This window comes from Erigeron canadensis, chromosome 4 (genome assembly GCF_010389155.1).
Source record: "Erigeron canadensis isolate Cc75 chromosome 4, C_canadensis_v1, whole genome shotgun sequence".
Classification (NCBI taxonomy): Eukaryota; Viridiplantae; Streptophyta; class Magnoliopsida; order Asterales; family Asteraceae; genus Erigeron; species Erigeron canadensis.
Genome location: NC_057764.1, coordinates 42,123,872 through 42,136,943, shown reverse-complemented (window position 1 = coordinate 42,136,943; position 13,072 = coordinate 42,123,872). Strand labels below are relative to the sequence as shown.

At 35.2% G+C, this 13,072-nt stretch overlaps 2 protein-coding genes and 1 non-coding gene across 4 annotated transcripts; 1 reads left to right on the top strand and 2 right to left on the bottom strand.

Annotated features, from left to right (window-relative positions):
- The first annotated feature begins 5,408 nt into the window (after positions 1-5,408).
- LOC122598026 (mitochondrial Rho GTPase 1-like) lies at positions 5,409-7,811 on the top strand. 2 transcript variants are annotated; one of them, XM_043770632.1, is made up of 4 exons: positions 5,409-6,714; positions 6,906-6,983; positions 7,086-7,191; positions 7,521-7,811. In XM_043770632.1, exons 1-4 carry the CDS (start codon positions 6,343-6,345, stop codon positions 7,574-7,576), a joined length of 612 nt encoding a protein of 203 aa, XP_043626567.1. In that variant the 5' UTR covers positions 5,409-6,342; the 3' UTR covers positions 7,577-7,811. The 2 variants fall into 2 exon arrangements, with proteins under 2 accessions (XP_043626567.1, XP_043626566.1); XM_043770631.1 differs by having other exon boundaries at positions 6,906-7,191.
- A 1,794-nt stretch (positions 7,812-9,605) lies between these two features.
- LOC122598717 lies at positions 9,606-9,768 on the bottom strand. The gene has a single exon (XR_006323707.1). It is a non-coding gene; the product is annotated as a U1 spliceosomal RNA (small nuclear RNA).
- A 288-nt stretch (positions 9,769-10,056) lies between these two features.
- On the bottom strand, positions 10,057-12,153 carry LOC122598361 (glucose and ribitol dehydrogenase-like). The gene is made up of 5 exons (XM_043770953.1): positions 11,947-12,153; positions 11,689-11,826; positions 11,083-11,465; positions 10,551-10,909; positions 10,057-10,139 (listed from the first exon to the last, which is right to left on the bottom strand). The coding sequence occupies exons 1-5, from the start codon at positions 12,130-12,132 to the stop codon at positions 10,117-10,119; spliced, it is 1,089 nt and encodes a 362-aa protein (XP_043626888.1). The 5' UTR covers positions 12,133-12,153; the 3' UTR covers positions 10,057-10,116.
- Between the last annotated feature and the right edge of the window lie 919 nt (positions 12,154-13,072).

The window sequence follows — 13,072 nt, the reverse complement described above, 5'->3', positions numbered from 1 at the left end:
TTAAGCTAGAAAAAAACATCCCAAAACCCTAACCCGAAATAAAGGTAGACGACCCATGAGATTACGAGAAAGCTTACGCTTCACAAATAGGAAAACCCGGTTTAAAGGAAATTTACAGTGCATTTGTTCACTCACTCATCAGCATAAAGAGAAGCAAACCCACCATAGATGAATCCACTAAGAAACTTAGCAATAAAAGTTTGGCTAACATTGACTTGACATATGTAGAGGTTGTGGACGTTGGTGACGATCATCAAGGGATTCCATTGCAACCTCCCCTGAAAATCTAAACATGCGATTATTATTTCATGGGTTACAAAGTGGGCCGTGATGGGAAATTGTGGGAGATGACACTTTCCCAAGATGAGACAATGTTGCTTGATTCCACAGCGCTTGGATTTAGAGAGTCGTACGGTTTACCCTTTTTGGATATTTCTCACGGTTCACTGTTGTTAGCCGTAAAGTGTTTAGTCGAAGCAATCGATCCAACCTCAGCAGAAAATCGAGAGAAAGTAAGACAAAGTCTTGAGCTTCTGATGCTCGCCGAAGCGGACCGATTGTCTGGATCCACAAGAATTTCAGCCAATTTGTGATGTATGGAAGAAGAGGTACAAACTAGTTGTATAGTTAATAAAATCCTTAAAGTGGTATCAGTTAGTTAAAGCGGTATTAATCAGTTACAAGCAGTTTTTGTGCAAGTTTTTATAATAACTGAAGCTCACTTGTAAGGGATAAATCATGTGTTTATCACTATAGAGAAAATGTAGGTTTACGTGTCTAGTTCAATTTCCCATTGAAAACATGTAAAAATACTGAGTAGAACTTGGTATATGCATGTTTGAAAGAAGCATGGTCAAATCTGAGTTTTAGCTGAAAATTAGCCATGTTCATGGCATTTTAAATCCCAATTTTTGTAGATTCGGGACTTTTTGTGTAGTATATTTCACATGTCTAGAAGTTTAAATAAGTTCATAGGATTTTTTAAAGCTTGCTTTGGCCATGAACATGTATACAACATTCTGTTGCGCAAACGGGTAAGAAATTTGAGCTGCTGGGTTCAAGTTTTTTTCAAAAATAGTAAACGATGTGTAAAAATTAATGAAAAAATCACAGAGAAGCTAGACATTCTGAATTTACAGTGTTAAAAGTATCATAGCTCAAATAATTGTTTTTGACGATGATATAATTCATGAGAAACGGTGGAAATATAACATTATATGCATATTGTTGTCGACTTGACCAACACGAGTTTGACTAACATGAGTTTGAGTTATTACATGAGAAAACTTTACATTTATTACAAGTACGTATTCAATAGACTTAAAACAAACTTCTATAATGATGTTGTTACCTAGAAATGCACCAACAAAATCTAACTGAAATCAAAATACCACAGATGTACCAGTTGGCCGGTGGCTGCAATGCCTTCAATTTTTTTCTCAAAGTAATTATTCACCAAAGCTTTTGAAACTGTAACAACTGTGACTTTTGACCCGTTGACTATTTGTGCAACTTGGCTAACAATCTAGTTAGTAATATAATTTAAGTCTTTTGGGGTTCATTTAAGTGCAATGTGTACATATAGAACAATTTGTCGTGCAATTTGGGACTTGTGTGTGTGTCGAGATCATTAGTCATGCTAATCGATGCTTACAATTTGAAAACAATCAAATTAATAACTAAATTAAATGAATTTTGTTAATCAAGGTAGAAACTTGGGCGAATAAGCGAGCTTTAGCGAAACGTTAAGTTAAAATACGTTTGTGAGTTCGTTTTGGCATTTAAAGGGTTAACGTTTAGCTATTTGTCAAATTTAGGGGAGCGGGAGCCTACCCTTTTGGAATCTAGGTCGGCTTCCCTTCCAACTCCTCCTCACCACCCATCCATTCATTCTCCCCTCTTATCCTTCTTTCTTTCTTCTTACAAGAACAAAACACACACAAACAAATGTCTTTCTCTCTCTCTAAGATTCTTACACCAATATTATGGTTTCAAGTTAGATTAGTGCTAGAAAAGATCATCTATTACATCTCTTTTGCATCATATCAAGATTTGAGTCATCAAAAAGTGCAAGAACATCCTCTTTTGGGTCAAACTGGGGTTAAGCTTTTGGAAGAAGATTTGGTAAGTGAAACTCATCCATTCTTCATCATTTTATGTTTAATAACTTGTTTCTAACTGGTTTCAAGTAAATTCGGGTAACAAATCGAGTCAAAACGCGAATTAGGGTTCTTGGTGGTTCAATTTAGGTCAAAAACGATTTTTGGTACGAAATTGATGTAATGAAACGAGTTTGTGAAGTGGGTCGAGTCTAAATATATTTATTTATGTTTGATAATGTTCAAAAACAAGTTAGAAAGGTTCCTTGGTCGATTTGGAAGTCAAAATGGTGTTTGGGGATGTCAAAATCGAGTTTGGATCATGTTTTTCTGCAGACCTGCAGAAACTCGTGCCACAAGTTTTGGTGTCTCTTGACCAGTACTTTTTCTTGTGCCACGACCTGGGGAACTCGTGCCGCGAGGTGTTGTTCAGCTCATGTCGCTAGCCAATAAACTCGTGTCGCGAGTTTGTGCAGCTTTCTTGACAAGTTTTCAAACGTCTATAACTTTTGATCCGTGAGTCCAATCGAGTCATATGGCCTATCGTTGGAATCGTATGAGAGGCTAGTTTCTTGTAGTAACATTTATTTGGGTTGAATCTTCCTTTGATTCTAAGACATGTCGAGTCAAAGTGTTTTATTCCTACTCGGAAAGGTTGTTGAAGCGTTTGTGAGTTGTGACTTGACTTGAACTTACTTAACCAACTTGTGTAGGGTTATAGAGTTGTCTTTGATGATACTATGATATATGTTGATAGGTTGTGGACACGTGACGGTTGTTGGACATTTATAGCTCGATATTAACGTGTCGTTTTGCTTGGAAATCAAGGTGAGTTTGTAGCTCCCTACTCGTTTGAGATTCGGGCTGAAAAGTGTACAACCTTTGTGTGTTAACTTGTTTGTTTGTGCAATTATGTGTTTACCTTGATTGATGACATAGTTCAATTGTGCATACGTTTGATTTCCTTGATGATGACATGACTTGATTGTGCATATGTTTGAGTGTCTTGAGTGATGATATTGTTTGATTGATGGATTTGTTGACGTGTAAATACGTGGTTGTTATATGATTATTGTATGTGCATGTTTGGTTGATTATTAGGTTAGTTGTGTATATATGGAAGACGGTATTACCTTCGAAAGGTTGGAGATGTGGTGGGAAGGCTGCGGGTGACCCTATATATAAGCATCAAAGGCCTTTCTAAAGTAGTATCGTACGAAGTATATACACATAGTGTTGTTTCTGGGTGGACATTGATGGTCATGGTGCAATTGAGTACATTGAGGTACATTACGTGCAATTGAGTACAATGAGATACATTACGTGCAATGAGGTACATTACGTGCAATTGAGTACATTGAGGTACATTACGTGCAATTGAGTACAATGAGGTACATTACGTGCAATTGAGTACAATGAGGTACATTACGTGCAATTGAGTTCAATTGAGGAACATTGATAGACATGTTTGGCATTATAGAACTTGTTAGATACTTATGGATATCATTATTACTTGTTCTTGTTTACTATGTGTATTCTAAATACCTTGCGTAGTTCATTATGTGAGTACCTATGTGAGGGTCATTGATGGACATTGATTGATTATGGATTGTTTGAGTATGATTGTTTTATTTATGATTAGGATAGTTATACATACATGGAAGACGATGATACATTTAATGAGTTGCAGATGTGGTGGGAAGGCTGCGGGTGACCTTGTATACAAACATCTAAGATTCCTTAAATGTAAAGTCGTATGAAATGTATGTGTGTTGTGTTTGGTTGTGTTTGATGGACAGGATGTACTTGAGACAATAGGGTGGACAATTGAGGTGCAATGTGAGCAAGTGCAATAAACGGGTACTTTATGTACTTAATGAGAATTGAATGACATGAGAACAATTTAGGAACATTGATGAACTTGTTGACATTTTAGAACTTAATGGATACTTGTTGATGTCCATATTTTGTGTTCTCGTGCATTACATGTGTTCTAGCTTTGGTATAATTTGTGTAATGGATACGTGTTGGTCTAGGTTGCGCTACGAGCCAACCGAAATTGAATAATTGTGCCTTTTAAGGACTTATTGTAAGTGTGTTCCTTGTTCATTATCTTTGGTCATAATGCGAATGGATTTGGATTTAGATCCTTGTCATTTGCTCCTACGAACTCACCAACCTAGTGTTGACCTTGTTTAGTACACTTTTCAGGTAAACTTGTGAATCCAAGACGTGATGATCGATTGAGGCTTGTGCTAGGACCTGGCTTGGACTTACATGGATCCAGGATTCATTCGCCCTATGTTATGCATTTTATACTTGATTATTAATGTTGGATTCACCGGATCCTTTTATGCATATAGATCATGTTCTACGATAATTCCATGCATACGCTATCTTTTCGGAGACATTTCGTGCGTAGCTCGGGGTGTTACAAATAATCTTAACAACCTCATTCTGTTTTAGAGATGTATTCATACCTCTAATATTCCATGCACTCCATTAAAAAAGTAATTGAGTATCCCCTGCCCCTATCTCACCAGCCACTAAATCTATAGCAGCAGCATCTCCATCATCAATAATATCCTCCTCAATATCTTTCCTATCCTTACCCTGCAAATTCTCTTGCCATATGTATTTAAAATACTTGTGCATACTTGCAGTCCACTCTTTAGTATCTTCATCAGAAGGTTTTTTATTTATCTTCACAAACCAATCCACTTTGACTTTGCCAACATAATCCAATCCCTCAGGCACATAATTTCCTTCAGGTTCATTACCCAATACATCATATTTATTAGCAGTGCTAACATTTTTAGAAGATTCACCATTCTTATTATTCTCCACATTCGCAGGAATGTACTTAACTTTGGGTTTTTCCTTAAATTTCAGCCCATTCCTATATTTTTGCCCAACTCTTTTGTTCTTAAACCAACCTTCATCATCTGGTTTATTCATCTGTTCTTCATTATTAGCATTAACTGCTTCAGTCCCTTTAACCTCATTCTTATTTAAATCATACCTACAGTTCTCCACAGTATGCCCAAATACACTACATTGTTTACACACAATAGGCTTCCAAGCATACTCAACATTTACATACTTAGTCTGCTTAATATTCTGCTTAGCATCCTTATAAACAACCTCAATTTGATCCAAAACTCCTTTACCTGCCTCAATCTCAATCAAGACTTTAGCAAACCCAACTCTTCCCTTACCAGAATGGCACATAGAAGCAGTCACATTATCCATCATAAGAGGTTTCCCAAGTCTACTAGCCAAGGAACTAATTCCTTTCAAACTCCATGCTTCCAGAGGAACATTACACAGTTTAACCCATATTGGAAGTTTAGTTGGTTCTGTTTTCTCAATACACATATCAGAGTTCCATTCTTGAACAACTAATGGTTTTCCATTCACCATCCAGGGACTTTGTTCCACAACAGAATTTAGTCCTTCCAAAGTTTTGAATTTAAAGTAGCAGATCCCATTATTATCCATCAAAATTTCTCCCAACCCAAATTTCCTCCACATCCTTCTCAAATGGTATCTCAATTCATTCAAAGACATGCTACAGCCAAGAAAAAATCCACAGGCAGTTAGTTTCCATTTCTGGCTACCTTCCATAACCAACTCCTCATCAAAAATTACCACTTCCTCACCTTTATCATTCATTTCAGTTGGAACATAGAACAAATTCTTCTCTATCTCATTACAATTGTTTTGAACAATTTTAGCATATGAACTATTCATTGACTGATCCTTATTTCCACTATCAGTTATCTTTACATTAATTCCTTCTTCACTATCAGAGTTACTTACAGTGATGTTTTCCATAGATTTTCCAGTATCACCATTCAAAAATTCATCTTCCTGCAGATTCGCTCCCTTCTCCATGTTCAAATCACCCTTATTGCCATTGTCACTTTCCTTATTCTTTTCCTCCATTAAAATGCTGACCTCATCATCTTTATTCTTTCGATTTTTATTATTTTCCTCTTTATTTTTACTAATATTCTTATTATTTAGTATATAATCACCTAAATTTAAAGGAGTTTTTGTTTTTCTACCAGAAGATCTTTTATTAGGCATTTTGACTAAAAACCCAAATTCTAGGGTTTTTATTGCCTCAAAATTCGCAGAAAAAACTATAACCGTAATGTGCGGAATGAAGAATAAAGTGAAAATAAACGAAGAAAGAAGAAAAATGGTGAAGAATTGAAGGATATATGATGGATTAACAATGGAGGAAACGGTTATTTTTACAAAACAATTACGCGCCAAAATCGCCCAGAGAGAGAGAGAGAGAAGATTGTGTTGTTGTGTTTATATATATATATATATATATATGTTGTGTGTGTGTATATATGGGTCTATTCTTTTAATTATGGTAACTGGAAGTTTTTCTGTTGTTTTTACATATGTGCTCCTACCTGCTTATTTTCAACTTCAATTGCCATCCAGTTCCGATGAGTCTTCATGGTTAAGAGCAAAAGGTTTGCTTGTTCAAGTTGCTAGTTATGCGGAGTCTACAGGGTATGAGGTTCCTTGCCTCATTGTTGCTGCTAAGGGAGACCTTGAACCATACCCAACTGCAATACAAGATTCAACAAAGGTATACAACATATGTTTAGTTAACAATGCAAATGTAGGCCAAAAAAAAAGTAACCAAATTAAACATCTTTTAAAATCTTTTTAAAGAGTATGTTCTTGTGAACCATAAAAAGCATAATTCTTACTCATCCTTGACATTATTTATTGATCACATGACAAACTGTTGATAATTTTGACTTTTTATATTTGTAGGAGAGCCAATATTTGGGGATTGAGGCTCCCATACGTATTAGCACAAAATTGGGAAACTTGAATAACGTATTTAGAGAAATTATGAGAGCAGCAGAACACCCTGATGAGAGCATTCCCAAATTAAAAGGGAAAAGTCGTATTAGCACAATATTGGGTAACTTGAATAACGTATTTAGAGAAATTATGAGAGCAGCAGAATACCCTGATGAGAGCATTCCCAAATTAAAAGGGAAAAGTCAAAACCTCTATCTCAAGACTTTTGAGCATGTACTGATTCTTGTTTCAGGTAATGCTGATCTTCCAATTCTATTTTATTTCGACTATTTTATTGATATCCTTACATGCATAGGATAAAGCAATTTAAAGGGTTGTATGCATTACAAATAGCTTTTGAGCAACTTTTGATATGTTGACCATTTCAGTTTTAGCTTATTTATTAATTTGTTTATGCGACCTTTTTGACCCATTTGAAGAAAAAACACAACCCAAAGTGACCCATTTTTAATTATTTGGCTGAAATGGATATCTCTACTTTTCCACAGTCAAACTATTGCAGCTCTTTTTAAGGTGTTCTTGATATCTCATTTTGGGGTTTGTATGTTTTCATCATTGCAGTTGTAGTTGGAACTAGACTTGCTGATGCTATTAATTGGAAGTGTCCATCTTCTTAACATACTCCCGATGCTCCTCTCCTTTTGTACCACTGATTGTAACAACCATGCATAAAGCCCTGTTTTTTTGTGTGTTTAGTTTATAAGATCTTAGTTTGTGAAATCACTAATTGTAGGTCAGGGTTTTTTTGTTGTTTTTTTTTTTTTTTTGATGTTTAGACGCTCTGGTATAACGCCAAAAACATTAAATCAGGTAAGTATATGGAGCGGATCAGCAGGAATAAATATGAATCATTATGAATCAGCAGGGCCACAACAAAAGTTCGATGTGGCAATGAGTCACATGACTTTGATAATAGATGTTGTGTTATACGCAAATTGTGATATAGCTTACCACTGTATGTAAACACAGTCCTTGTAGAGTTTTAAGATCGGACAATCATCCATGATTGTAAAACAATTGACCTCCACATAGATCATCATCACACAATTAAGAGTACGGAATGTAAATATGCACAAACATTATATGTTGTTTATTTCGTTTCTTTAGGGAATTGGATAGACTTATAAATGAGCCTAAGCATTGCCAATTTTTCCACCTGCAAGAAAAGAGTGTAACGTCAAAAGCACAACCAGAAGGTAAGACAAGAAATAAAAGATGCCATCCAGGTGGTAATTTCAACTCAATGACTTGTGAATGTATGGATTCCAATTATAACTAATCTTCAAAAAGTTTTATGGATAGAGAAATGGAGTAGAAATAAACTGTTGGTAAATTAAGACAGGGTCAAATGGGCTGAAAGCCTTCCAAGGTGTCTTTTTAATGCATAAAATCTCTTAGTTACTAATTTGAAAAGTCAGATCTTACTAGAAAAGAAGTTTGTACTCGCTTTTGCAAATTTTGTTTGACTGATAGTCATTCAAATGTAAATAGTTTGAATTAACAAGTGTTTTATCCTTTAGGTCCTCTCAACTTGACCAATTATAAATCTTAATCGGTTTTGACTTATTAACCCACCCGTCCATTTATCCACCTCAAAATTAATTTCAACATAAGTTGTATGTGTCTCTTTATTGTTTAGAACTATACCATTGGGATGAAGAACTTGGCTGGCGAAGTAGGAAGAGTCCTCGGATGCTAGGAAAACGTAAGCTGGAGCAATCCCGAAAGGCTGATCAGCCTTACCCATGGGCACATTTGACCCAAACATTGATGTATCCTGCTCATCCCTAGATGCAGGTTGCAGTGGAGTCCATACTGGGCCAGTGACTCGAATCCCCTAAATAACAGTCACCAACTTCTTCAAGTTAGATTTTCAATCCTAGACATCCGAGAATTCTTAATTTGATAGTCACACATAGCTATCCCCAAAGGTATGGAAAATATTTCAAAAACCAAACATGACCTTCTAGTAATAACCAATACAAAGAAATTTGCATTAAAATGCATGTGACTGCAAATTTTGGGCTAAGTATCATTATCTCTTCATATGTCCAACTCCAATTAATTATAGAGAAAACTCATTTTTAAGAAAACTTTTATTTTTGTTATTCGGAGCATTTGCTCACACACCAAGATTTGAAATTAAGACCTCAAAGTTTCAATTAAGCTCTTCTAAATACCAATTCATCTATTGATAATTGGTAACATATCTCACAAATAAACTACTGTATCAAATAGTTTTTTAAAAAATATCTCTAGAACTCTTAAAATGATTTGTTATAAAAGTTGTTAGAGCTCGCAGTAAAACATATATATACCTAATCGACTTCTATAAATTATTTGAAAAATTGATTATCTTAATATATAACCTGTATATTAACCACATACTCCTAATAATAGCAACAAAATGTACCATATAAATATTTTTTTCAGATGTTATTCCCAAATTAAGTATAACATTTGTTAGTGATTTATCAAATATTAAATAATATGTAATTCAACTTGTAACTGTATACTCGTATCACTGTTGCCTTAGAGTCATCTGAGCAACAATTTGTTTTTTTACAAATGCTCTTTTGCCTTGTGCAAGATTCAAGATACGTTTTTGCAACCATAAAACAAAAAAAAATTTAAGTGAGACCTTTGGTAGGGGCTGCGCGAACGCAAGCCCCCACTGGCACAAATTATGATGTAGGCTCGACCATTTGGACCGACCTTAGGATAGCACCCTTCCGTAAAGTGCAATGGAGGTCACTAACCTAGGCCATGGACCTTTATGATCATCCATCAACCCCATCCAGGTAAGTGCCTATTTCGTTTCCTTCTGTGACTTTTTATAAGACACCCCCTTTGTTTCACTTTGTTCTCTCGAACGATGTGGGATGGAGGACTTCAATGTATCCTTTTTCTTACATTCAATTACATGCCTCTTTCAATAGTATTTAATAAGATTAAAACTTATATATACCTATGTCATATGATCAACACTTTATTACAAACTTTATACAGAGCATACATCCATTATATATACATATATAATTTACTGTAAGATTACAACTTATATATACTCGTGCCACTTTTTTTCAAGTACATAGACATTCATTTCATTTTCAAATATCACACTTATGTTCGGACCTCACAAGGAGATACCAGCTAGCTAGCCATTGACAATTGTTCCACCTGCAAAATAGAACTATTTATGTTACTATCTTCTCGTACCATTGTGAAGATACGAGAGACAAAATAGCAATAATAATAAATCTCTCTATACTAAAAATCTGAGGATCACTTCCCTTATAGAATTTAGGTTTTTACATGTTTAAATGCAGGGTTTAATTTTAAGTTCCTGTTACAAATTTGTAAGTGTGAAAGACCTTATGACTTTCCATTATATTCGGTCTGTCACTATGTATAAACATCTTTTAAGCATTTGAAACCGTTTAATAACAAAAATTACTCTTTTGTTCTCTCTAAATGGCATGTGTAAACAAAAATGCTCACCGATGACATACTTAATTTGTTGAACATAGTGTTAATTTCATGTTGTTGCCAGAATATATACATGGCATGTATGTAAAGAAGTATATATACCATTAGGATGGAGAACTTGGCCAGTAAAGTAGGAGGAGTCCTCGGATGCAAGGAACACATATGATGGGGCAACCTCAGAAGGTTGACCCGCCCTGTCCATGGGCACACGTGACCCAAGTGTTGTTATATCCTCATCATTGAGTGCTGCAGCTTGCAGCGGTGTCCATATTGGACCAGGGGCAACACCATTCACACGAATTTTTTTGCCAACCAAATGCAATCCCAAGGCTCTTATGAAACTTACTATGGCTCCTTTTGTTGAAATATAGTCAATCCAACTTGGTGGGTCGGCCACATAAGCTAACACCGATGTAGTGCATATGACGTTACTTCCTTCTTTCATGTGCTTCAAAGCATGCCTGCACAACGCATCATTGCAACAAATGATGACCATAAAAAGGAAAATGATCACCAGATAATGGAAAATGGCAACACATATATGCCCTCCTTCCCATAACAACAAACTAATTAAAGGAAGATGATCATATATGTAGAGCGTAAACAATATATAACAGATGGTACATGAACGCACCTTGTCATAAAGAAATAAGAGAAAATGTTGGTCCTAAACACTTTTTCAAGCCTCTCCTCTGTGATCTCATCTAAGGTATACGAGTAAGTATAGTACTGCACGGCAGGATGATTCACCAGGATATCAATGCATCCATATTTAGCCACAACCTTGTCTATCACATCTTTACAGTTCTTGTCATACCTAACATCAGTAGGTATAGCAATTGGCTCACTCGATCCTTCAACTCTTGCTTCATTTATGATTTTTAATGTGTCGCTTGCATCTATGTCCTCTGCACCCTTCACATAAGTAAAAGCTACAGTAGCACCTTCCATAGCAAAGTGGTAGCAAACGGACCTTCCAATGCCTGAATCTCCTCCTGTCACCAACGCTACCTTTCCCTGTCCCAACAATTAGAGATAAAGCAAGGATATGTATATAACTTTTTTCCTAATATTAAATCCACAACCCCCCGACCTTTAAATCTTATATTTTGTTTATTTTTTATAAACATACCAGTTCAACTCAAGGTTTTTTTTTTCTTTGCACTCTGACAACTATAATCGTTGTTTAGCACAGAATTAATAAACGGTTTATTTGCATTGATCGAAGAAATTAACCTACATGGAGTTTCCCAGATGGCTTGTAATGGGGGTTTCTGAATTGAGGGAGAGGGTTCATAAGGTATTCCTTTCCGGGTTGAGACTCCTGGTGTTGCGGTGGAAATCTTTGTTCTCCTTCTCCTTTCTGCATCGCCTTTGCCTAACACAGAGGCATTCAAAGTTCACTTAAGATAATTGCATGCTTAAGAGTACTGTTCTTAACCTAGTTTTTTTTTTTCTTTTCCAATAAATTAAGGTAATCAAAAATCTATAAGAAGACCTTAAAGGTGTGAATAGCATAAGAGCCACTCCTTTGAAGACTTGATATTGCCAATTTGGCACCAACATTATTAGTGCAAATCCCAGCTATAGCACCAGAACCCAACAAGGTCCTTGACCATAAACTTGACTTCCCTGTGATTCGAATCCTGCAGAAGTTAGAGACCACTAAATGCCTCATCATCATCGAGTATGATATGATCACTGAAACACTGGAGTAGGATGTGTCAAATATATATATATATATATATATATATAGACAAACAGGAGTAGTATGGTATTCATCTAAAAAATATACGTGCGTTGGTATTTCAGTTTCCATCCAAAAGTCGTGTATTTTCCTAATCTAGAAAGTAGACATGACGGATCTAATTAACATTTGGTATCATTTAGGTTTCAACCTAGCTTGCTAAGTGTAGGAATGCTTAGCTATTTTGATTTACTTACTTTTGGATAATTAGATTGTCTCCAATGCTATAGATGCCTTTAGGCGCCATTAACTGCCTTATATTCTTAAATTTTCTTAAAGTCCTTAAAAGTTCTCAAATTTACCTTAAAACATATATACAAATATCCTTACATATTCTTTAGAAACATAGAAATTGCACTATGTAAAACACGAAAGTACATCCTTGTTTAAGGACCTATCCTTTTTAAGGATATACTTCAATGCATTTGGACATATCCTTGTTTAAAGACATATCTTTCGACAAACATTGGAGATAGCCTTATAACTGATTGATTTAGAAAATTCATCTTAATAATCTATCACTTTTGTTGATGATGAGTTGAACCATGATCTAATTATACATTACGTATAACTTAGCTTTTGACCTTGCTTAGTGCCTTAGTGTAACAACGCTTAATTAGTTAATTTCATTGACTTATCTATCGGTTAATCTATATCTATAATCTGTAATACCTTATAAAAGAGTAACCACTTTCAAATACTCAATTAAGGAACTGAACTCCTTAAAATACCCCTTTCTTTTATTCATTAATTAAAACATCTTCATCTAATATAGCTATAATACTCTTAATGAAATAATTAACAACATACATCCCTCAATCATTTAAATAATTACACTACCTTGTACTGTAAGTTGGTTATGCTATTTAGCTTGTTA

Bases quoted from the DNA above. Each gene is read 5' to 3' on its own strand.
- LOC122598026 (XM_043770631.1), top strand. From the start codon at position 6,343: ATGGAGGAAACGGTTATTTTTACAAAACAATTACGCGCCAAAATCGCC. The intron at 6,715-6,905 runs GTATACAACATA...TTATATTTGTAG, and splicing joins CAATACAAGATTCAACAAAG to GAGAGCCAATATTTGGGGAT. The intron at 7,192-7,520 runs GTAATGCTGATC...TCATCATTGCAG, and splicing joins TGTACTGATTCTTGTTTCAG to TTGTAGTTGGAACTAGACTT.
- LOC122598361 (XM_043770953.1), bottom strand. From the start codon at position 12,132: ATGATGATGAGGCATTTAGTGGTCTCTAACTTCTGCAGGATTCGAATC. The intron at 10,910-11,082 runs GTGCGTTCATGT...TGCGTTGTGCAG, and splicing joins TCTTATTTCTTTATGACAAG to GCATGCTTTGAAGCACATGA. The intron at 10,140-10,550 runs GTATATATACTT...TCTATTTTGCAG, and splicing joins CCAAGTTCTCCATCCTAATG to GTGGAACAATTGTCAATGGC.